General features: G+C 49.8%; 1 protein-coding gene and 2 long non-coding RNA genes across 11 annotated transcripts; 1 reads left to right on the top strand and 2 right to left on the bottom strand.

Moving 5' to 3' along the window:
• Positions 1 to 4,068: 4,068 nt before the first annotated feature.
• On the bottom strand, positions 4,069 to 22,386 carry LOC120712031. Of its 8 annotated transcripts, XR_005690608.1 has the most exons (6): positions 21,461 to 22,375; positions 21,298 to 21,363; positions 21,117 to 21,190; positions 20,412 to 20,610; positions 13,193 to 13,318; positions 12,621 to 13,093 (listed from the first exon to the last, which is right to left on the bottom strand). XR_005690608.1 is itself a non-coding variant. In XM_039997719.1 (3 exons), exons 1-3 carry the CDS (start codon positions 21,635 to 21,637, stop codon positions 20,500 to 20,502), a joined length of 354 nt encoding a protein of 117 aa, XP_039853653.1. In that variant the 5' UTR covers positions 21,638 to 22,370; the 3' UTR covers positions 20,206 to 20,499. The 8 variants fall into 8 exon arrangements, 1 of the variants encoding a protein (XP_039853653.1); XR_005690604.1 differs by having other exon boundaries at positions 12,622 to 13,093; positions 21,117 to 21,363; positions 21,461 to 22,377; XR_005690605.1 differs by having other exon boundaries at positions 12,626 to 13,093; positions 20,412 to 21,190; positions 21,461 to 22,380.
• Positions 8,397 to 9,666, bottom strand: LOC120712032. 2 transcript variants are annotated; one of them, XR_005690611.1, is made up of 3 exons: positions 9,475 to 9,666; positions 8,848 to 9,182; positions 8,397 to 8,753 (listed from the first exon to the last, which is right to left on the bottom strand). It is a non-coding gene; the product is annotated as an uncharacterized LOC120712032 (long non-coding RNA). The 2 variants fall into 2 exon arrangements; XR_005690610.1 differs by having other exon boundaries at positions 8,397 to 8,694.
• LOC120712033 lies at positions 14,211 to 20,319 on the top strand. Its single transcript, XR_005690612.1, has 3 exons — positions 14,211 to 14,342; positions 19,693 to 19,695; positions 20,190 to 20,319. It is a non-coding gene; the product is annotated as an uncharacterized LOC120712033 (long non-coding RNA).
• Positions 22,387 to 24,910: the final 2,524 nt, after the last annotated feature.

The raw sequence follows: 24,910 nt of genomic DNA, 5'->3' as shown, positions 1-24,910 counted from the left end.
TCAATTTTGATCAGCTCCCACAGGTAATCTTGAAGTATATCGGGTGTACTCTACCAGCTAGCAAGTAGCCGATTTATCCTTCCAAACTTCTTCATGTAGCCGATCAAACAAATCGGCATGCTATAAACTTCTTGTATACCTTTGTACATATCTTGATGTCAGCTAACGGAGGTAAACTATATGTGCTCATGCAACTTTTGTCCACCCAGCTTCTGTTGAAATAAACTCGGATAGGACCCTTGCTCGTGTATGGTAAATACTTGGGCCACTGGTTTGGAGCCGATAGATATATTGACTATCTTGTTGTTGGCACATCTGTCGGCACATCTTTTCTTGCTGTTGGATCAATATTCATTCAATATTATATCTAATCTCTAGATCGACAATCCCATATGCACTTCCTAGCCGATCAATCTTCATCGGCTGCAGTATTTAATGCAGTTGCAATTCTGTCGACCTGGATCCCAGGAAAAATAATCTCCAAGTAGCCGATAATTCTGAGCAATAATATTTCTGGGAGGTGGGCAATAATTATTCCAAGAAACCATCTTCTTCCCTAACTCTACGACCTCCATCCATCCATCAACTACTTCAGGCTGGAAGAATAAAATATTGGTCACTCTTGGCAGACGGCCATCAAGCATAGCAATTTCCATTGATCCAGACCTCTCAGGTTTTTCTTCGACGTATGAGCATGAAGTCAGCTTTATAATCTTTACACATTCAGTCAAGCCGATTTTGGCCTCTTCCCTCTCAATGTCTGGAGCTTCCTCTTCGTGAGACTTTTCGAAACTATGCTCTTTTCCACATCGGTCTTCGTCTTTGAATTTGCTAACCGATATTTGCGAGTTGATAGCAACAGCTTCCTTGTCCTGGAAATTACAGCTTCATAATCAAGTCTCTCATCCTGATTGTCAACCTCGACCGGTGGAAGTGGGCTTTCATCAACTTCTACTATATTTTCAGAATCTCCAGCATTAACCTCTTCTTGTTCGGTAGCTGAACGAGCTGGATGAGCTACCAATTTTGAATCTCGAACGGTTAATGATGGCTGTTGAGCCGGATGACGAACCATTGGCTGTGGACTAAAAGCAGGTAGTCGATAGTTGTCTGTTTGATGTGAATAACTAGTCATCGGCTGTAGAGCAGATACTGATGACGGATTTTTATTTGGTTGTTGCTGTACTGCCGATTGCACTCGATGCATGATTGGTTGCGTCATTGACCAGGGATCTGATACTTGTGTCTACATTTCCTGAACCATTGACTGAGAAACCAATGTTGATTCCTGGTGAACAGCTGGTATATGCATCGATGCTTGTAGCTGCCAACTCTGATGCGGTTGATAACCCATTGGCGAAAAGGGCCGACGTTTGTAGCTGATTGGCTGATGTAACTGATAAACTATCGGCCACGTTTGCTGAACCATAGGTTGCGGCTGTTGAACTGTTAACCATGGTTGCTGACAACCCATCGGCTGTGGAGCCGATGCATAATATTGACAACCGCATATCTGACCCGATGCTTGATGCTGAAAAACCATCGGCCGCGATGCATTATGATTATACTGATGGGATAAATTGCTAGCAATTGTACCTCTAACCACACTGTGTACTGTGTTTGACAAGCCATTAGATAAATTGATCATCGCTTGATGCACAGCTTGATTAATCACCTCCTGGAACTTAGTCATATCCATTGGAAAATCCATGATGATAATTCCACGTCGCGTCCCACCGGGCGTGCCAAAAGATGTGTTGACGCAAAAATCAACACACTGGAATCCGAGGGCAAGTGTTCGCCAAGCTTCAGAAAATAGACCAAGCATGCCAGTCAATCTGACTTGTTGATTGACAAGGAGATAGAGTAAACGTTAAATTCGAGGGTGTATCGGCTGGAGTTCCGATTATCCCTCATAGGCCGTATCGTCAGGCGATTACCGATACAGAAGACGACAAAATCGGCTCGGTCAGCCGATTTGAAATAGACGATCGGCTAGGTCAGCCGATGCACGTAGAGAGCAATGTAAAGGCTACGAATATGGACTTTGACTTCGCTCGTGTTTGGCATGCGGTTGGATGGGATGACTTTGTTCCCATTGAGGAGAATGATTCTCGTCTCCTCACCATCCAGTTTCTTTGCACTCTTCGGGAGGTGGATGACGGTGTTTGTTTCCAGTTTTACAGAAACAAATTCTATTTTAATTTAAAAAATTTCAGCCACCTCCTTGGTTTTAATACCCGCTTGCCAATTTCCCTTGAAAAAGCTTGCCGCGGTTTTGATCGACATGAGTTTTGGGGTTTGGTTTCAGGTCAAGTTGTTCATGGCAAGTTTGCACCTCGGTGTAATGACATCCAAAATTCAACTCTTTGTTTCATGCACAAGTGGGTGGCCATCACTCTCTTTCCAAGAGATGATCCACGAACCATGTGCAACGATGAGTTGATGATATTATACGCCATGGTTAACAAGATCCGAGTCTCCCCTGTAAAAGCAATGGTTAAGCAATGGTTACAAATTTTAGGATGAGGGGTCCTATTGAATGCACTTCTTTGGTTACCCGCATCGCATCGAACATGGGAATCTTAGATGGGAACCCTGTTCCCTTCAATGAGGATCCCCGTGCTCTGATCAATGATGCTTATTTGGTTCAAGGCCACATACACAAGAAAGGCCTGAATGATTCCTTGGTTTTCTTTTCTCTTGGTTATGCAAATGAGATTCCGTTGCCAAACGCGGGGTATCATTGGTATAACTGCCGTTCGCTAACCACTCCTCTTGTCCCACAAGAGGAATGCTGCAAGCAAAGTGTTTCTTGTCTATCTGGCAGGGTCACAAGAAGCAGGACCTGAAGGGAAGGACTTCAGCAGCCACAACCTCAGCCTCAACCACAGCAATATGAGGCTGGTGGTTCGTCGTGGTAGAGTGCCAGCTCCGCTGAGTGGGCACGGCAGGCCCCAGGGAGCCGGTCCACTAGTTCTAGCTCTAGTGGACTCCCGATCTCCGCCAGATGTTCAGCTTCATCTAGAAGTTTCGCTACTCTGACTCAGCAGATAGGCGAGCTGAACATGCTCACCAACAACATCGACGAGTCATTAGTCTAGCACATCCAGTCAACCAAGAACTGGCAGCGACACACAAGCGAGAGGATCCACAACATGGAGCAGCAACAGCAGCAGATACAGGAGGACTGGAGGGCTTACTACCATTGGGTTGGGTTCAACCCCAACCAACAACAGTGAGCCTGAAACTAGCTTAAGGGAGAACCCCACAATTGCTAATTTGTATCAAACTCTATCTTTTACCGCTTTGAAAACCATTGCATGAAACCAAATAAAAATTTGCAAACTCTGAAAATTCATAAAAAATTGCATAACTAAAATCAAATAAAAATAGGCAAAACTTAGAAAACCCCAAAAAATATTTACTTGCTTTTCAATATGTGTAGTAAGCATGTGTAGTTTTTTCTCGTTGAGATGATGAATAGTTGCTCTGTTAGTTCTTTTCTTATGCCTAGTTACAACCTTATGCTCTGCCTAAGTTTTGAGTTTGGTGGCTAATTGTTCAAACCTTAAGCTTAAAACTTGTGAGTAGCAGAAAGCAGAATCCAAATCTAGGTTGTTGTGGGTTATGATATGGCTGAAAAGAGTTGCTATGATCTTCTCCTACGTGATGTTTGATATCCGGAGTATTTCTTTTCAAAAATACAAAAAAAAATTAAATAAAGTTCCTCGGTGATATGAAATCCCCATCCAGAGTCATATGAGTTACAAGTTTGAAAAGCCTTTCCACATATGCAACTTGTTTTCTCATTGAGCTCTGTCAAATTGTTGTGACCCTTTGAGAGAGTCATTTCATACGCCCATGATCAAGATCACGTACACGTCTACTCACATGCTATACTTCTACACTAGAAGATAGCAAGTACACCCATCCATCCATCCACAAATAAAACTCTATGTCATACCATGATTAGCTCTCTCCAAAGTTATCATCAAAAAGTATGGGCTATACAAAAAAAATAAAAGATGCATACCCAAATAAGGTATGCCACATGACCACAAAACATGTCAAAAAAATGATGAAAAGAAAAGATGCATACCCAAAGAAGGTATGCCACATGCCCACAAGGCATATCAAAAAAAAAAGAAAGAGGAGAAAATATAGCCCGTACCAAAAAAAAAAAGTGTACAAGGGAGCGAGAAATCATACAAAGGAGTTCCTCCACCATCCACCAAAAATATCCACACACCCGCACATCTTGACTAAGATTTATGACTTGTTTCTTCTTTGGATCCGGTCTTTGACTCAGCAAAATATGAGAAGCAGGTTTGCCTTCATATCCTTCATACCTACAGCTCCACCAAAAAGAAACCTTTAGGAGTAGGATGGAAAAGAAAGGCTCATAAAAAGGCCTTGGTGAGGAATTAAACACTTTTGAGCGATCCAAGAGATCATCCGAGGAACTTACAAATTTCTTTTCAAAAACTTTAAAAACCTCCGGATTGATGGTTGAGCAAAGGAGTGAGTAAATGATACTCTACAAGCCATTCTAACCCTCAACTGCCAAAAATGAGGATGATGCTATAAGCCCCATATGAGTAAGGTAAAAGGTGCGAACAACGCCAACTTATTCAAAATCAAGGTGAGAAAACTCGATTGTGTCTGGCACATAAGTTAGGAATGCGACATTGTAGTAACTCCTGACAACCTAAGTTTAAAACTTTGCTCAGGACGAGCAAAGGGCTAGCTTGGGGGAGTTGTTGACGATCATTAAGTGCCAAATTTGACCGTCAACTAGACTCAATAATAAAGGAAAACTATACACCTTACTCACATATTTGTAACACTAACTTTGCTCCACATTAGTTTTCAAGTTTTATACATTTCAGATGAGCAAGAACGGAATAAGATGAAAACACGCAGCAAACGCCGCACAACTACGCAGAATATCACATCCAGTGTCACACACTTACAAGGAGGGCCCATCTGGCTGAGCAAACGGGAGTGCCACGCAAAATGCATACAAGAAAAGAGATCTGGGCCCACATGTCAGCATGCCAAAAGAGGATGAGAATGAGAGGCAGCTAGGTGGGGCCGGCCAACCCGCTGGGTCGGCCGAACCTGGCCGGCCTCCCATCCAGGTGCATTTTGAGGAGGAGTCGCCACCAATTCTCCTGATCACCTTCCATATATGCATTTGGCAGGAACCGACCTCCACTAGTATAAATAGGGCTCCCTCTTACCCCTCTCAACACACACACACACACACCTCTCATTCCACTTCGCCAAGGAGGCTCTCTCTCTCTCTCTCTCTCTTGCTCTCTTAGCTAGGTAGTGGAGCTAGGCTAGTTCTTCTTTAGCGAAGCAAGTCGTCCTTGGGGTCGTTGAGCAATCCTCGGCTCCTAGTATGGCTTTGTACTCGACTTGTTAGCTTTTTATTCATAATATAGAGTTGTGCCATGGTTGCTTTACTATTTTGATAGTTTATCAATCCATGCTTAGTTCGTTCGTGAGTTGTGCTACAGATTTGGTTAGTCCAGATGATCCGGGTACGGATAGAGGTTCGTTGTGCTTTCGGGCTTGCTCTAGCGTTTTACTTGTCCATCCAAATCGTGGGAGACCCGGGGACGCTAGGGTAGTGACTTCATACACGAGCGTGGTGCTCGGGTATGCGGGACCCTTCGGATATGACCGTTCTCCACTATGTGACTGGGGTAGACAGCAGGTGGTGACAGCCCTGTCTGTCCGGTATAATAGCTGTGTTGCATTTAGTGTATTCCCCGACGTTCGGATTCGGCGTAGGAGTTCATGCAAAGAGTTAATGGGACTGGATGTACTCCAGTGTGGAACCTTCTCCCCATTATCCCATTTTTGTGGCACCTGCAACCCTAACCATGTCCTAACATGACCTCAACTTTGGATAGAAGTGCTAGGACACCTAACCAAGCCTAAGCTCCAGCTGACTTAACATAGGACAATTTAGTCTTTCTTTTGTTCTTTCTCTCTTTTATTCCTTTCTCCTTGGATGTGGTTGTGTGCTCTGTCGCATTACCCTTGCTTATTTGTTATCATGTCTTACCCTTGTCAGAGCTCTGCCTATTGCTTGAGGCACAATGTCATGATTAATGTTAAGACAATACCTTTGCCACTGCCATTCTTTGGGAAAATATAGATAACGATACCTTTACACTCCGGGTGAAATGCTACAACGGTATGTCCGCGCACTTGTGGATCCTTCTGTAACTGTATAGATTATACCACAAGAGTGGCATTCCTTTGGTGCAGTTGCTAGAATGGGTCGGCGCCCTCGTTTCTAGTGATTATACTAAGGAATGCCAATAAGCATTTCTGAGGCCATTGCCGGGAACACAAAATTCTGGTAGCGACTTAAGAAATGCCAACACTATTATTAAACCAAAAACATCTCCAACAGACTTTATAAATGACTCTCCAAATTTAGTGGCTCTTCATCACACCTCATTCCCTCTCTATTTTTAGATAGTCTACCTCTGTGGTTTCCGTTGCCTGAATCGAGCCTACAACTGTGCTTTGGGCATGGGGCAAGCAAGGGAGTTTTTTCACGCACACACAAGTGCGCACATCCTCCCAGCCGAAAATTCTCCTCGGAAGGGGTTCAAACTCCGACCGGTAGGGTGCGAGCGCATAGCCTAGATCAGCCAAACTAAAGCCCTATTTGGAACATTAGCCTAGAGATAATTTGAAGGGCTAATGTTTAGCCTAAGATGGGTTGTTTGGATGCATGGGATAATTGTTGGTTAATCAGCACAAATCCTAATAAATGCACCAACTCCCACCCTCTCTCTCCTACTCCCTCCATCCCCCTTCCCGCTCCGACCGCCGCCCCACCCTCTTCCCTTCCCGCTCTGGTCGCCGTGCGGGGGCCTGTCGCGCCGCTCTCTTCCCCTTCCGCTCCGGCTGCTTTGTGGGGCCCCGTCGCGCCTCCCTCTGTCCCCACTCCAACCACTGCGCAAGGTCCACCACCTCGCCCTCCTCCCCTCCCGCTCCAGCCACCATGCAGGGGCCCACCACGCCACCCTCCTCCCCTCCCTCTCTGGCAGCCCCGCTGCGGCCCGCCACGCCGTCCTGCTCCCCTCCCGCTCCGGCTGTCACACACGGCCTGCCATCGCCCTCCATCTCCACCGCGGGAGGTCGACCACGGCGGTGGGCGAGGTGGTTCTGGTGCGACCAAACCGACGGCAGCGCGGATCTCTGTTGTGATGGGGATGGCCAGATGGGTCAGGGGTCGGCGGTGCAGATGAGTCAGGGCGGCGGTGGGTTGGGAACCGGCGGCGTGCGGTGGGAGCGAGCGGCCCCGATGCGGTGCGAGCCTCGGGAGGGCGATGGGGGTGGAACCAGTGGAGTCAATGTGCCTGGGAACTCACCCTTTCTTGTTGAGCCCACAGAAAATTTACCCTATTATCACCTCTTGGAGGGGCTAAGGATTTGGGGTGAGATAATTGCCTTTAGCCCAAAATTATCCTAGTTGTTTGATATATGAGGGATAATTTTGGACTAAAAAGTGAGGGATAACCATTATCCCTATGTATCCAAACAGGGCATAGGTGCTGCTCGCGTCAAATCTATTTTTGAGAGTAGCTAAATCAGTAAATTTGACTAGTGTTTTTGGCTAATCTATTAGAGATGCTAAGTCATTTGCAAGCGAGAATTAAAGACCAGTCGTACAATGATTTGTCTCTCAACGCATTCGTAGACTTAATTTTTCTATTGAACCGAACCCACTCATCAGATTTCCATTCTCACACAGGAGGCGTTGGGAGAGTTAAACAATTGTTGCGGGCCCAGCATTTGTTTTGGGAAACGTGATCAGCTGGTCACTTGATCAGTCGACAAGTTTTCTTTTTCTTTGCATTTCTGATTTGGCTGATGTAATCTGTCGTTACGACCGTTGAGCTGTCCCTATTGGACGTGCTCTTATCAAGTGATAAGGGATTCCGTGACTTGAGCATTTTTAATCAGGCTATGTTGGCTCGACAAGCATGGATACTTCTGCAATTTCCAGGCAGCTTGTCTGCTCATATCCTGAAGAATGAAGATTTCTGGTTCCACTAGGTGAATACCTGTGCGTTGCAACTAGGGGTGGTAAATGGCCTAAAATTTTGAATTAGAAAATCTAAAGACCGGACTCTAATTTTATACAATTTTGTACTAAATAATTGAAGGTCCTTGTTGGGTTGTGAAAAGGCCACTAGGGTCATGGCCCATTACCACCCCTAGTTGCAACAGAAAACAAATTACATATGTACGAGCGATATATTCATGCGATGGTACCAAAAATCAATTCAACAAAAACCATTTCACTCAAATTTATAGTGATCCTTTTGTTACATGTAAATGAATGTGTAAATTTCACATCCTTCGAAAGTATTTTTTATCATTTGACATTGAACAAATCAACTTTCTCATAATAACAAGATAAATAAATAATTTACTGTTATCTCTACCACCGAAATACATGTAACAGCTCAAAAGCTTCGACAACGTGCACTGCTTTTTTTTAGATTGATTTCCTTGCTTTGTTCAACATCGAGCTAAAAAATATAATAGCAATTCTCAATTCTAATTAATCTAGTGCAAGTCCCTCTATACACTTTCTCATGCAAGGACCTGAGCTTCTCTTGCTCATGCACCACTTTCTCCGGGAGAACAGCACTACAATAGCCAGAAATCAATCAGCATTCTTTCATCCAATTACCACCGGGAGGAGAATACTGACGCGGAAGGCAATCGCATCATGCTTTGTGTGTTGATTCAGAGAAAAAGTGAATCGAATCTAGCAAAAAGAAGGAAAAAAAAAGAATCTACCTCACGAAGTATGGCTCTGGCTGTCTCCAGCATTATCACCGGCTTTCCTCACGCTCCCCATCTCCGTTTCCTGTGTCGTCTGGTGCTCGTCGGTTCTCGACACCAACAGGTTCTGCCCATACTTGCTCGTCGGCGTCCGCTGGCTGCCGCTCTGCACGCCCCTGCCACCCAACGCCATCTTCCAGAACTTCTTCAGGTCCTCATTGTACTGGTTGGTGTCGTCGTCCGAGGACGAGCTGCCATATGATCCCATAAACCGGCTGTGCCTGGGCCAGATGCCTTCGTTCAGATCATCCAGGGACCACGAACACGTCATCTTCCAAGGCACGAACAACCTGCTGAATCAGATAGCAACATATGATTTCTCCTTAGATTACATCCAAGTAGCAAGAAATTAGCCGAACCAACACTGCTTGGATCGGATAACAATGGCAGGGTATAAAGTTGCAACACTACCATGCTGAAAACCTGAAACATTAACACCTCTTATTTTGTTACCGAATAACTGAGACTGGAGTAACTATTGTCCGTCTCTAAGAGGATTTTTTATAATTGACTGAAGATTTTTGCTACAAGTTGTTAAGCATGATTCCAGGAATTGAAGGTTCAAATAGAAGGACAATGAACCTGCACTGGCGATGGCAAGCAAATATACAGTAAAATAGTTCACTTGTATACTTGACCCATTCATGGTCGCCGCCGTGCAGAATGGCGAGCACATGCAGCTGCACAGGCTATCATCCTTGCCATCTATTATCATTATACTCAGCTTCCCAGTCGGGGATCCACTATAAATGCTTTTGTCATTAGAGGCTTTGCCTGCAGGTGAAACACAATGAGATAATTCAAGCAATATATCAATAAAGTCCACTAAAGTTTGCATGTAGTTTTCAAAAAAAAAAATTAAAGTTTGCATGATGATGAACAGCCTGAAAAGAATAGTTACAAAAAGGCATATGCGATCAAAATAGGAATGCCATGGAATCCAATCAAGAAGTGACAAAGGACATCATTTTATCCCAGATAGATAGGAAGTCTGTATAATTTCTAATCAAGACAAAGCATGCAGCTATTAATTACAGACCTCAAGAATGCCTAGATCAATAGGAAGCAATGTATAATTTGTATCAAGATAAAGCCTGAAGGTATTAAATACAGACCTCGAAAATGATAGTATCACAGTCACAAGATTAATTGCAGTAAAAAACTGTCAGTACCGTGGACAGAAACTAGTTGTCCCCGCTAGCCACAGTACTGTAGAAAAAAATCCAAATAGCTTGAACACACAACTTATCCAATCAGCGAAGTTGTCATCCATAGGTGCTTGTATCGAACTTATAGGACGCCGCCCAGTTATTAGCTCAAGAAGCATTACTACAAAAGAAAAAACATCTGATTTCTCAGTGAGCTAAATGCTAAATGTGCTAAATGCTTCAAGCTTGAAATTACTGAGAATTCAAGGTTCGATGCAGTCAGTTGCGCCTTCTATCATCAGTTGCAATCTAAATTCCTGCTCTAAACTATACTAACTGCATCATATCGTATAGATAAATAAAAGAACTGACTATAGTTTAGAATGAGAACGCCCCTTTGGATCGTACCCAAATCCACACATCATGTGCTGCACTGCAAGAACGCCAACAAAAATTACAACGCACAATTTAGAATGAGAAAAAACTGAACCAACATGCGTTCTGGAAGACCCGTTCTGGAAGCCAAATAAGGGATTAAGGGTTACGTATGGTCGTTCTGGAAGACCCGGCGCTTGTGCTCGAGGGTGGGGCGGACGCATCGGCGCCGACGCCAGCGGAGTGGTGTCTCACGGCCGCGGCGTGCGCCGCTGCCGACTTGCCCTTGGACGGCGTCCCCGACGGGGCGTTCGCTGCGGCGTGGTGCCCCCTAGGGATCGGCGCCACCCGCCGACTTGCCCTTGGACAGGGCCACCACTGGGGCGGGCGTGGCGGGGTTCTGCATCCCTGCACCGGCCATGGTGTACGCCGAACACTGAGGAGAGCAGGGAAGGAGGGAAGAGAGTATGGCCGCCTTCGCTTCCCGGACGACTGGGGAGGAGTTCGATTTCGGAGAGCAAGGGGGGTGAACCGCTGTAGCCAAGGGGTGCCGAGCGCGCGCCGCGCAGTCGCCCCGGCGGCACGGCGGAGGACTCGGAGAGGAGGGGGTTGGGGGTGCCGTCGTGCCGAGCGGAGTGGTGAAGGAGGGCGCCGCGAGGGTGAAGGCGGCGCTGTAGCGAGGGAGGGAGGGAGTGCGGGGTGGGAACCGGGTCGGGTCGGGGGGAGGGTGTGGGAGTGCTCCGATGGCTCAGATCGCACGGGGAGCGATCCGCGACCGTCGGAGGCATAAACAAATAGGGGGGGAATGTAGACGAAAAAAATGTCACCCTTAACTTTTTTTTAGTTTTTTTAGTAGTACTACGTTCATAGCAACCTCAACCAATCATATTATGCAAAAGAGCTTACATATTAGTCTTAACCAATCTAAGTGACATATAAATGCATGCTTTTATAATTTCCATAGTTACCAGATTTATTAGGTAAGAAGGTAAGCATGGATGAATACATGGACTCAACCATAGTAGTCTCAATCTATTAGAATTTTCAACCCTACAAATAGGATACTGTACACATCATATATCCAAAACCAAGAGTGCCCATCATAAGGGGCACGGCGTGCAGCCCAGATCCATGAGCATGCAGAACGGATCCTGCCGGTGGAATCCCGAACGCGGGGACCCGACGATGTGGCTGCTTCACTGCGAGTCGCCTTGCTGTTTAGCAAAAGCACCATGAGAATGAGGCTCAAACATTAATTATCAACAGAGGTGTAAGAAAGTAGTTGTTTCTTAATGCTTTAACATACATGTAGCACTGAAGTGGTTTAACTGAATGGACCAAACACAATATGCAGTGCAAAGGAAAAAACACTATGTTGTTGGTAGAATCTGGTGGCCCTGGAAAGAAACAATCATAGTAATTGCAGCCTAGGTATTTTACCATTAGACTTAACGTGGGTATAGAAAAACAAATGGACAACTAACGTAGTTTAACTATTCAAATTCAGGAATTAGGCTAGCAATTTACTGAAACAAAGCAAGGAATTAGCACTACCATAGTTTTTTTTTTTGGAAACACCAGCAGAGTCAGCTTGGTAACTAACACACTTCATTCACAATCTGATGAATCGACCAACTGAGAAAGTTCCTTTGAAAAAAAAAACTACCGCACGATCATCTGAGCTCGATGGTAAATGAGAATAGCTGTTTCTTTGGGGAAAAAATGATGTAGAGAAGGGCAGGTGAGAGCACGTGTTCTATCCTGAGAGAAGAATTTACCTTGTGAGTCAAAGCATCCACAAAATGATCATCTTGGGCAGGGGCGGCGCCAGGGGTATGCCCCTGTATGCCAAGCATACCCAAGATTTAGGGGAAAATGTCAACATGTATTCATAAATGTATATACTCTCTTTATTGCACAAAGAGTTTAGTTTTAGAAAATTCAAACACATTACTCATTCAAAAAAAATGACTTTGTTACCCATAATTATTTCTACCAACTGTGATTGAAAACTGTATTATTTATTTGGGTTTCTGGATCCATAATGAATGCATAGACATTGAAACTAAAAAAATAATATCTACTGAATATTTGATTCGCTCTATACGTTCTTTTATGCAATGCTTTCTTGGTATACTTGATATTGCTTTAATTAGATGGATTTCATTACAAACTAAAACTGCATTTTTTGTGGGACAAAATTTGAATGCCAAAAACTATACTTATTTTGGAACGGAAGGAGTATCATATACAACTTATGGACCCAATTCAACAAAACCTAGCAAGGAAGCCCCAAATGCAAAAGAATCATTCTCTCCGTCTCTGCTCGCGGCTCGCCCTGAGCCCCCCTGGCTCCGTGTTCGCCCCAGTGCACCTCCGGCCCTCGGATCTGAGCCCTCCGCCTTCGGCCCGCGGCCCTTCGTCTGTCCCCTGGATCGGTGTCTGGCGGCACTCCGGCGACCGGCGTCCGGCTTTCTCATCCTGATCACCTCCCCAACTCGGCAACGACAACTCCGGCGGGGGTAGGCCGCAAGCCCCTCGCCGTCCCAGTGCCAGCGCCCCAGCATCAGTGCGAAGGAGGCCGCCACCGGTTGTTATTCGCACCGTTCAACTGCACTATTGTTGCACGCTCGGCTGCAGCTACCGCGTGTTGCGGCAGCGCAAAATGGCGGTGGCAGCTGCAACAGTAGCCGAATGGTGCGATTATGAATTTGTTATGCAACTTATCGTCAACTATACTGTGTATTAGCTTCGAATTTTTTTTATGTTTGGCATACCCAGCCGCAAATTTCTGGCTCCGCCACTGATCTTGGGACAGAACAGAAGTGATCTCTTCAGTGTGCCTTTAGTCGTTGGCCTCCACTTGCTAGTTAGCTTCTTCTTACCATAAGAATCCTTTTCACCTGATCAAGAAGAAGATCTAGATTAGTCACCTTCGCCTGCATTACATAAGAAGGTAATGAAGCATATACATCTGGAAATTTCTATGAATTGCTTATAAAGACAAAAAGTTTACGGATGCATACTATTCTAGAACCCTAATAATCTATAATTCTGGACCAAAAAGTGCCAAGTCATTATCAAGACCACGATGGTTCCCTAATGAACTTCTTAACTCAATATCATCAGGGTAATGTTCAAGCTTTTTCCTCCTTGATGTTGAATCTAAGGAAATCTAAAGAGCAATACAAATACTGAGCGAGAGGTTACTAATCACTATTATATTCGTGAGATTTTACTGAAAAATTGATATTGTATTTATAAAAAAGGCCAGCATTGGAATTTACATAGGTTACAAAAGGACAACTCTTTGACAAGAAAACAATATTCGTGAGACTATTCTTCCTTGCAAGCAAATGCAAACTTTGTAATAATGCCCTTGTCAGGGTGACAATTGAATAAAAAAGCCAACCAAATTATAGTTCTCACTCTTTTCCAAACACAAGTGCGGTCTGCGCAATTATGGTTCCATGGTATAGTACAATAATATTAATGAGGTAAAGTAGACTTATTCCTTATTCTGTGGCAACATATTTTCCACTACTTGTATTCCTGGAAAGAGGAATAGAGGAAAGCAGCACACGTGCTAGCAAATAGGCATGCAGATGAAGGTACTCACCCCATTGTCACACAATGATTGAGTCACATACTATTTTAAATCTGGAGCACTTAAATATGGAACACTTCTTAAAACTAGGTACATAATCATAAACCAGACCAGGAACATGGATATCCTCACCAGCTTGCTCTCCTTTGCTAGTCCTACAACCAGATGGGTGCTCTCTTGATCAAAATCAGGAGCAAAACCAAGTCTCTCGGTCCACACACTACTTAATTGTTTATATGATATTTTGTTCTTCTTGATCACTTCACTGAAATTTTATTGTGACACAAGTTAGAATGGAACTGCAGATGTACAAGTTCCATGTTAGAAGCTCAATTCTAACTCTCATTGAGCTGAGAGGATGACAATGAACTTAGGGCAATTTTCTGGGTTTTTCTTCATTCACAAACTCAAAGCCATGCCATCCCAAAGGGGGCTGGGGATACATTTATACAAAGGGCTGCAGGGCAGCCAAGCTAGATGCTAAGGACACTAGTCCAAGATGCTAACTGCTAGTCCTAACTGCTGTCCTAGATGTTGTCCTAGATGCCAACTGAAAGGTAGTCAAGATGTTGTCCTTGCTGTCCTCTAGGGGTAGCAAAGCACAACGTGCTGCAGCAAGAGCATCTCCTCTTGTGCAGCCCCACAAAAACCAATTACACAGACTTATCCATCATTCTCCCCCTAAGTCTTGTGCGTCTTCTTGTGGGAAGATTGAACCATCCCGGTCCTGGAGCAGAGCTCAAGGAACTTGATCCTCCCAAGGGGCTTGGTGAGCAGGTCCGCAAGCTGATCCTTGGTGTTGATGTAGCTCGCCTTGATGCTTCCTTCCCCCAAGCAGCCTCGGATGAAGTGATACCTCACCTGGATGTGCTTGCTCCGTTCGTGGAAAACGGGGTTCTTCGCCAAGGCCAGAGCGGACTTGCTGTCCACCCTGAGCTCCACTGCTCCAGTGTCTATGCCGAGTAGATCACCAAGCAGTCGAGCGAGCCAGAGCGCATGAGTCGACGCGGTGGAGGCCGCTATGTACTCGGCCTCGCAACTGGACAAGGCCACCACCTGCTGCTTGACCGACTGCCAGCTAACGAGCCACTTGCCGAGGAAGAAGAGGATCCCGCTCGTGCTCTTGCTGGTGTCGATGTCGCCGACGTGGTCGCTGTCGCTGTACCCGACGAAGTGTGCCGCTCCAGGGCACCTCGGGTAGTGGAGACCGTGGTCGAGAGTTCCCGCAACATAGCGGATGATCCTCTTCACGGCATGCTGGTGCTTCGTCGTCGGTCGCTGCATGAACCGATTAACGTAGCCGACGGAGAACGCGAAGTCCGGCCGTGTGTGGGCGAGGTAGCGGAGGCTCCCCACAAGGCGCCGGTACTGAGTAGCGTCCACCTCCTCTGCCATGCTGTCACGGCTCAGCTTCAGCCTCTCCTCCATCAGAGTGAGAGCTGGGTTGCAGTCGGTGAGCCCAGCGAGCTCGACGATGCGCTTGGCGTAGGCGGTCTGTCGAAGTGTGATCCCGGAGTCGTCCTGGTGCACCTCGATCCCCAGGTAGAAGGAGAGAGGCCCCAGGTCGCTCATCTGGAAGGTGGCCTTCATCTCCTCCTTGAACGCCACGACCTCCGCATCCTTGGTGCCGGTGATCACCAAGTCGTCGACGTAGACACCCACCAGCAGGACATTTCCGTCATTGCCCCGCCGGTAGATGGCCGCCTCGTGCGGGCTTTGCTCGAAGCCCATCCCCTTGAGCGTGGAGTCCAGCTTGGCGTTCCACGCCCTCGAGGCCTGCCGCAAGCCATAGAGGGCCTTGCGCAGGCGTAGCACCTTGCCCTCCTTGCCGGGGATCGCAAACCCCGGCGGCTGGTGCACGTAGACCTCCTCCCTCAAGTCGCCGTTGAGAAACGCCGACTTGACGTCCATGTGATGGACGCGCCAGCCCTCCTGGGCAGCCAGCGCAAGGAGAAGTCGCACGGACTCCATCCGTGCCACGGGAGCGAAGGCATCGTCGAAGTCGACCCCCTCCTACTGCACGAAACCTCGTGCCACCAGGCGAGCCTTGTGCTTGACGACGGTGCCGGCTTCATCCCTCTTCAGCTTGAACACCCACTTAAGGGTGATCGCGCCGTGACCACGAGGGAGGTCAGCAAGCTCCCAAGTGCGGTTCTTCTCAACCGCGTCCATCTCCGACTGCATCGCGGCACGCCATGCCGCGTGTCCCTCGGCCTCTGCGAAAGACTGAGGCTCGCCGTCGTCGCACGCGAGGTGCAACTGCGCCTCCAGGTCGTGAGGCACCAGTCCCGGCATCGGCTGATCACCGAGAAGGTCCTCCATCGTACGGTACCGCAACGGCTCACCATCGTGGTACGCGTCGACGCGCTCCTCGTCGTGAGAGAGCGGAGTAGCGAACTCCACCGGATTGTGCTCAGCACGAGCAGGTGTCGAAGTAGACGTGCCCGGAGGAGTGGCTATCGGTACTGGAGTGCGCGGCGTCGCCGGCTATGGTGGTGCAGCCGAGGAACTCGGCGTAGCCGGAGTCGTAGCTGAAGGGCGTGGTTCCGCCGGTGTGGCGGGCGTCGGAGTCGGTGAAGGCTCAGGGACCGGGGTAGGCACGCTCGGCGAAGAAGAGCTGCCTACTCCCCCAGCTCCCTCGAAGTGGACGTACTCGACGGTGAAGTCGTCGTACGTCGGAGCCGAGCCGTCGTCCACCGCCTTGTCCCACGCCCATCCTCGCCCTTCGTCGAACACAACGTCGCGCGCCGTGCGCACACGCTGTCTCCGGGTCGAGAATGCGGTAGGCCTTCGAACCCTCCGCGTAGCCGATGAACACTCCCGGAGTGCTACTGTCGTCGAGCTTGCCGATGTGGCCAAGCTCCTTGGCGAACGCGAGGCAGCCGAAGACCCAAAGGTGGGAGACCGCCGGCTTACGCCCATGCCAAGCCTCATACGGCGTCATGCCGTCGAGTGCCTTGGTGGGCGAGCGGTTGAGGATGTAGACGGCCGTCACCACCGCCTCTCCCCAGAAGACAGCCGGCATCCCCCTCTGCTTAAGGAGGGCCCGAGCCATCCCCACAACCGTCTGGTAGCGCCGCTCGACGACGCCGTTCTGCTGCGGGCTGTACGGCGCGGAGTAGTGGCGCTGGATGCCCTCATCCGCGCAGTACGCCGTGAACTCGCCGCCGTTGTCGGTGCGCAGAACGCGCAACTTGCGGCCGCTCTCCGCCTCCGCAGCGGCCTGAGCACGCCTGATGGCGTCCGCAGCCTCTCCCTTGCTACCGAGGATCATCACTCACATGAAACGGGAGAGGTCGTCGACGAGCAGCAGGAAGTAGCGTCGTCCTCCTAGTGTGACCGGTGTCACCGGGCCACACAAGTCCCCGTGCACGAGCTCGAGCCGCTCCTTGGCTCGGAAGCTTGCCTGCTGGGGGAAGGAGTGCCGCTTCTGCTTCGTCAGTACGCAGACGTCGCAGAGCTGCTCCACGGGGTCGAGGCATGGGAGGCCTCGCACCATCTCCTTGGCGCCGAGCCGCTTCAGGGCCTCAAAGTGGAGGTGCCCAAAGCGCTCGTGCCACTGCCATGCCTCGTTGTCCCTGCGAGCTGCAAGACAAAGAGGCTGGGCCACCCCGATGTGGAGGATGTAGAGGCGGTTCTTCTCTCGAACCACCCTGGCGAGAAGCTGGCGACGGTGGTCCCAGATGCGGAGGACCCCGCTGTCGATCACCACGCGGGAGCCGCTCTCATCGAGCTGCCCAAGGCTGATGATGGAGTTCCGCAGCGCCGGGATGTAGTAGACTCCGGTGAGCATCCGGTGCTCTCCGGACTTGGCGGTGAAGATCACGGAGCCCACGCCCTTGATCTCCACGGCGGAGGAGTCCCCGAACCTGACGGAGCCACCTACGTCGACGTCCAGGTCGGAGAACTCCCGCCGCCCGGTCATGTGGTGCGTGGCGCCGGAGTCGAGGTACCAACCATCGACCCTGTCGTCGTCAGAGCTGTTGCCGAGGAGGACTCGGGCACGCGGCTCGTCGAGGTGTAGAGCGGTGGCAGGCGGTGCCGCCGGATGCTGCTCCATGTCCCCGTGGAGTTAGAACAGAGCCGGCTCTTCATCCGGCTGGGCCTCCGCGACGTGGGCTTGGCCCCCACGCGTCCGCTGTGGGCAGTCCCTGGCCCAGTGGCCGGGCCTGCCACAGTTGTGGCAGGCGTCGTCTCGTGCTGCAATGGGCCTATCGGCGGCGCCGCCCTGAGCATCTCCGCGGGCGCCACCCTCGGCGCGCCCTCGTGCCCCGGCTTGGGCACCTGCGCGCCCCTTTCGCGGCTTGCCGCGCTTGCGGCCACCCGTCGAGGAAGAGGGCTCCCCCCCTCCTCCTGTCACCGCGCCGAGCCTCCCACTGCTCCTGAGTAAGGTGGAGCTTCCCACCGATGGAGATGCCTCCCGAGGGAGGCTGTGCCTCATCGCTGTCGACGACCTTGAGGCGACCTATCGCCTCCTCGATCGTCATGGTGGAGAGGTCCAGCAGAGACTCGATCGAGCGAGCGGTCTGCCTGTACCTCTCGGGGACGCAGCGGAAGAGCTTCTCGACGGCTCTCTCCTCATCGTAGGTGTCGTCGCCGAACTGCACCACCTTCTGCAGCAGGGTGTTGAGACGGAGGGCGAAGTCATCAACATCCTCACCTGGCTTGAAGGCCAGGTTCTACCACTCCTTGCGAAGTGCCTGGAGAGTGGTCTTGCGGGCGCGGTCGCTGCCGATACGTGCCGCAGCGATGGAGTCCCAGGCCTCCTTGGCAGTTCGCTTCTTGGAAAGCGTGAGCTGCATCTCCGGCGGGGCTGCTGCGATGAGAGCATCCAGCGCCCGTCAATCCTCATCGTAGTCGACGTCGCCGTACCGGACTGCCTCCCACATATGCCGCACCTGGAGCTTCACCTCCATGACCGCGGCCCACTCGACGTAGTTGGTCTTGGTGAGGGTGGGCCACCCACCGCCGGGACCGACGTCCCAGACCACCGCCTGGAGGCCGTGGTAGCCGGGGGCGCCGCCGCGCGCACCCCAGCCAGGAGCGCCGCCACCGCGCTAAGCGCCGCCGCCAAGGGGCGCGGCCTCCGCCGCCGGGTGCGCGGCCCCCTGGACCGTCGCCGGGCGCGCCGCCGTCCAAGCCGCCGCCGGGCGCGCGGGCCTCTGGACCGTCGCCGGGCGCGCCACCGTCCAGGCCGCCGCCGGGCGCGCGGGCCCCTAGACCGTCGCCGGGCGCGCCGCCGGGGTGGGCTGCTGCCCACCGCGCGGTCCGCTCCCGTGCTCTCTCCCTCTCCAACTCCTCAAGGTCCTCGTCGGCAGTGGCGTCGCCGGCGATGGAGCCGCTGAGGCTGCCGCGCAAGGTCTCAACCTCGACCTCCGCCGCACGCGCTGCATCCTCCGCCGCCTCTGCTTCCACCTCCGCCCTGGCCGCCGCCAGCTCCGCTGCAGCCAGCCTGGCCGCCCTCGCCGCTGCTGCAGCGGCTTGTGCCGTCGCTCGCCTGCGCTCCTCTGCCGCGGCGAGCTCGGCATCTCGCTGACGCCGTGCGCTCGAGGCGACCGAGCGCTGAGACGGTGCGTCGGACAGGGCGCACCTCCAAGGGGCTGCTGCGTGGAGAAGACGCAGCCTCAGACGAGCTGCTGCTCGTCTGCTCGGGTGAGGAAGGTGGAGCAGAGGGTGCAGCGGGTGCTGCTGCGCTAGCTGCTACTGCTGCGCTAGTTGCTGCTGCTGGTGGCTGAATTGCTGCTTGGGAGGGAGAAGAGCAGGAGATGTCTAACCTACAAGAAAGTACGGCTCGGATACCAGATGTTAGAAGCTCAATTCTAACTCTCATTGAGCTGAGAGGATGACAATGAACTTGAAGCAATTTTCTGGGTTTTTCTTCATTCACAAACTCAAAGCCATGCCATCCCAAGGGGGGGCTGGGGATACATTTATACAAGGGGCTGCAGGGCAGCCAAGCTAGATGCTAAGGACACTAGTCCAAGATGCTAACTGCTAGTCCTAACTGCTGTCCTAGATGATGTCCTAGATGCCAACTGAAAGGTAGTCAAGATGCTGTCCTTGCTGTCCTCTAGGGGCAGCAAAGCACAACATGCTGCAGCAAGAGCATCTCCTCTTGTGCAGCCCCACAAAGACCAAGTACACAGACTTACCAATCATTCCATAAGGCAAGGGAACACGCCAGAGTCAATCACAGGTCGAATCTTGTCATTACGTCCATCGGATAGGCATAAAACAGCCCATCAGGCATCTGTTAGGACCTCATCCTGAGAGTGGATGAGGCACCTCATTGCGGACAGACCGACTCGACCAGAAGCAAATAAGCAAGATCATTCAAAGAATCAGTTTTGGCCAACACAACAAAAATAAACATGATCCCGGATAGAAACCTTATCAAAGTTTGGCTGTGGCTTCCCACTGCAGAAGTTGGATAGAGTCCATGTCCCATTTCTAAGCATCAGCATCCTCACTGGAAGTTTAGGAGATTGACAAGGATGGGCACAACACCACTCTCCACCAGATCGCAACCACCTTGGCGCTCTCTGATGTGTCTGATGAAATTTTTGTTAGTGTCCATGCAGCCTCAACCTGTAGCCAAATAAACCAAAAGATATAGATTATCTTGTACTCTCTTTGGTAAATACAGTTACTTTATACTAAAATATTTACAAAACAAAATGTGAGTATTGTATTATAATGATTATAGCTCCAAATATCTTTTGTCCTGCTAAAGTCACAATATGAACAAGATCTGAACCTGACTATAGCAATTGACTAAACCTAAATTCTCCAGCAAGTATCTGCTTTGCATAGCTCATTGATGAACACAGGTTGAATCAGAAAGTATCTTTAAGAAAAGTTACCTCTGTCATGAAACCATTCTTGCAATATCACGGGTGTTTTACTGTGATGAAAATACTACTGTTACAATACCAAATTAGGACTCTATATTTATCACAGTTCTGTAGGGTCTATAGTCAAATATGCAACTCCTAACGAATAATTGATCCATAGCAGATACAAATTACAGAGCATAGAAATTGTCATGGGTCAACTGACAGGCAAACCAAAAACATTGCCTGCATAGTGCATACCCACTAAGTTCCTGCATTTCATCACTTCAACTCTAGAAGTCAGTAGCTTTACATCTAGCTAGACATCCCCAAGCCTGCACGATTAACAGCCAGTACTATAGATGATGCACAGAGGTGTTTCTTCAGTAACAAGCTGCAAGTAGATACATTTAGCGCAAGCTATACAGAAAGAGTGACTGACTTGAAGTGCAGGGTTGCCCTCGAAATCATTCAACGTCCAGAGCTTCTCGGTCAGTGGCTCTAGGAGCTGCACGCCCACCACAAAGGCAAAGTTGCCAAGCACCCCAGCATCAGGCTCAAATGTCAGCCAATACCTTATCAAGAACCCACGCCGATCGACATACCTTGAACTGCGGCGTGCGGAAGTTGACGGCGACGCCTGTGGACTCCGGCCTTGCGCACCCGAAGCCGCCAACTGCCTGAAGCCGGCGGCAAGGTGAGGGAGCTGCGTGGCGGCGGTGGCACGGCAGGTGGGGCGACGAGGAGGCCGCGAGGGAGGAGGGGACGACGAGCTGCTCCATCAGTGAATCTATAGGGCTGCTACGATTTGGTCGAAGGAGAGGCCAGCCCGATCCGCCCTGAGAAACTCCTCACGCGGGTGGACGGGAACACGGAGAGCGGCGACGGATGGGTTGATGGCGGCAAGTGCTCCTTGCTCGAGCTGGTGGCGTGCCCATCTCCTGCAAGCTGTCGCCGGCACCGGGCGACCCGCCTCCTCGCGCGGGCGGATAGCAGTACCTCACTGCGGAGGGCGGCGGCGGCGGCGGACGGCCAACCTCGCGTTCTCGGCGGCAGATGAGGGAGGGTGCCGAGCGCGCGGTTGGTGCGCGGCTGCACGTCGATCCGCCTGCGCCTCGCGAATGAGGGAGGAGAGGATCTGCGCAGGAGACGGAGAGTTGTGGGAGGGCGGCGGTATCCTAGATCGGAGCTCCGAAGGATGAGGGGGCTCGGCCCCCACAACTCAGGTTCCCGGCACGGAGGAGGGTTGGAGGAGAGGCCGCCGCGGGTAGCCACCGCGCCTGCCATTCCGCCCGCCGGCGCGAGGGCACGATGCGTCGATGGCGAAGCGGAGAGCCGGTGATCCGCACTTGTCGATGGCGGCGAGCGGCGAGCGGCGTGCGCTGGGCGTGGGCGAGGACGCGATTGGCGAGCGGAGGTGAGGGTGAGCGCTGAGCGGAGGCGAGGGCGAGGGATGCGGCGGCGTGAGGGGAAGGGCGGGCGCGGGGTTGGCGATTGTGATGGATTGGTTGAGGTCTGATGATCGAACGGATACGCTGGTCGCACGGGCGATCTGCAGCCGTCGGAGGCTTAACCAAGATGGGACGAAGGGATGAAGCAGAGATGTACACCAAAAAAAATATCACCTTTAGCCTTTTTCTTTTTAGTGGGGACATATCTAGCGCAAACTATAATTTTATGAAAATCCGTACAAACTATTCCAAAAAAATTGTCTAAATTCACTAAAAAAATCACATATATAGATGATATGATGATAAACAACTTTGTAAAATATTTTGTCCAAACTCGACTTCGTTTGTGAGATATAAAAATAACAAATTCACCAAAAAAATTTGTTCTTTTTATATCTCACAGACGAAGTCGAGTTTGGACAAGATATTTTATAAAGTTGTGTACCATCATATCATCTAGATGTGTGATTTTTTTGTGAATTTAGACGATTTTTTTGGCGTGGTTTGCACGGGTTTTCATGAAATTGTGGTTTGCACTAGATATGTTCCTTTTTTAGTAGTACAGATACATATAGAGATAGAGAATGGTATCCGGTAGGGGTTATCCTGTACCTCCATTTGCACCTCGAGATCTGAATGGTGCCAGAATAAAATAGATTTACATCAAATCGTGTACTCTATACGTGTACATATACAGCTAGTATACATAATAAAAATCGGTACCCTCCCCCCTCATCTCATTTCAAAATCATCTGAACCATTTACTTTCTATGTCCCCTCTCCGTCTCTCCCTGTTCGCGAGGGCGGCAAGCAGCACTGGCGGCGGCGCGGCCAGATCCGGTGATGGCGGGTCCCGATCCAGTGTTGGCGGGCCCAGATCCGGCGGTGCTGCGTGCGGCGGCTGGCGAAACTGCGATCGTCGGTGCTGCGTGCCATGTCGGGGCGTGACCGCGTCCTGCGGGGGAAGCGCGTGCCGGCGGGGCGCTACCGCGGCCGCGGCCGGTGGAGCGCGCGCGGCGGCGGGGCGTGACCGCGACCTGTGGCCGCCGTAGATCTGCACACCCCGAGCTTCCTCGGTGCCGTTCGCGCTACTGAGGCCAGATCCACCGGCAAGGTCGAATCCGACAATGGTGGGCTCGATCCGGCAGCTGCTAGGGCCGGTGACGTGGAGGCCAAGACGCATGTGAGTGGACGCGCGGCGAGCGACTCCGCATCAAGCTGCGGCGGGGCAGGTGGCCCAAGTCGCTGGCGAGGCCATCGAGCTCTGGTCGGCTGATTTGAGATTGGCTCTTGAGAGAATGTGTCAATATAGTTTGAAGATAAATCCACTCAAATGTGCTTTTGGTGTATTGGCTGGGAAGTTTTTAGGCTTCATTATTCATGAGAAAGCCATAGAGATTGATCCAAAGTGAGTTGAAGCCATGAAGCGTGTTGAGGCTCCTACTGGCAAGAAAGATTTGCAGAAGTTTCTAGGCAAGGTAAATTACTCGAGGAGATTTATATTTAACTTGTCTGGAAAGATTGATATTTTTACTCCTATTCTTCGGTTAAAGAATAAGGCCGAATTTACTTGGGGGCAGAACAACAAGAGTCATTTGAGAAGATCAAGGATTATTTGTCTTCGTCGCCGGTGCTTAAGGCGCCTAGGAGAGGAGTTCCTTACAGGCTTTATGTGGCTGCAGAAGATAGGGTTATTTGTGTTGTTTTGACTCAAGAAATTGAAGAAAAGGAGTACGTTATTACCTATTTAAGCCGACGACTTATTGATGCGGAGATAAGATATATATTTATTGAAATGTTGTGCCTATCTTTGTACTATGTTTGTACCAAATTGAGACATTATTTGTTATCTAGTACATGCATAGTTACTTGTCAAACCGATGTCATTATATTAAACATATGCTACAAAAACCGATTTTGAGTGGAAGAATCGGTAAATGGGCTTATGCACTTGTAGAATATGATTTGGCCTATGAGTCTTTGAAATCTGTAAAAGACCAAATTGTAGTGGATTTTATTGTTGAACATCGGATTAATGATAAGCATGATTTAAAAGTCGGTTATATTACTTGCACGCCATGAAAATTATATTTTGACGGATCGGTTTGTGACGATGGGAAAGGAGTTGGTATTGGTAATGTTCTTATCTCTCCAAATGGTGTTGTTTTTGAATTCTCAAACCAATTGGAAGAATTTTGCACAAGCAACCAAGTTGAATATGAAGCACTTCTGTTTGGCTTAGAATTTTTGCAATCCATGGGCAAGAAGCATGTTGAAGCCTTTGGTGATTCACTTCTGGTGGTGCAGCAAGTATCTAAGGTATCACAATGTTATAATGATCAAATCCTACAAATTCCTACCTCTATAAGTTGGGGCACGAGAGTAACAAGGTCTGGCGAACTGATGACTTCCACCACGTCAAGGTGACACTCTACCGCTGAGTTATATCCCTTTCCTGTCCCATCGAGAAAGAGAATTAACGAATCCTAAGGCAAAGGGGCGAGAATGGAACTTTAAATGCATATCTTGATAAATATCTTGATATTATCTCTTGATTTGATGAATTTGTAATTCGACATATTCCAAGGGAAGAGAATGAGAAGG

Source organism: Panicum virgatum, chromosome 6K (assembly GCF_016808335.1).
Source record: "Panicum virgatum strain AP13 chromosome 6K, P.virgatum_v5, whole genome shotgun sequence".
NCBI classification, from domain to species: Eukaryota; Viridiplantae; Streptophyta; class Magnoliopsida; order Poales; family Poaceae; genus Panicum; species Panicum virgatum.
Note: the sequence above shows the minus strand (reverse complement) of the source record. Positions and strands in the feature narration are given on the sequence as shown.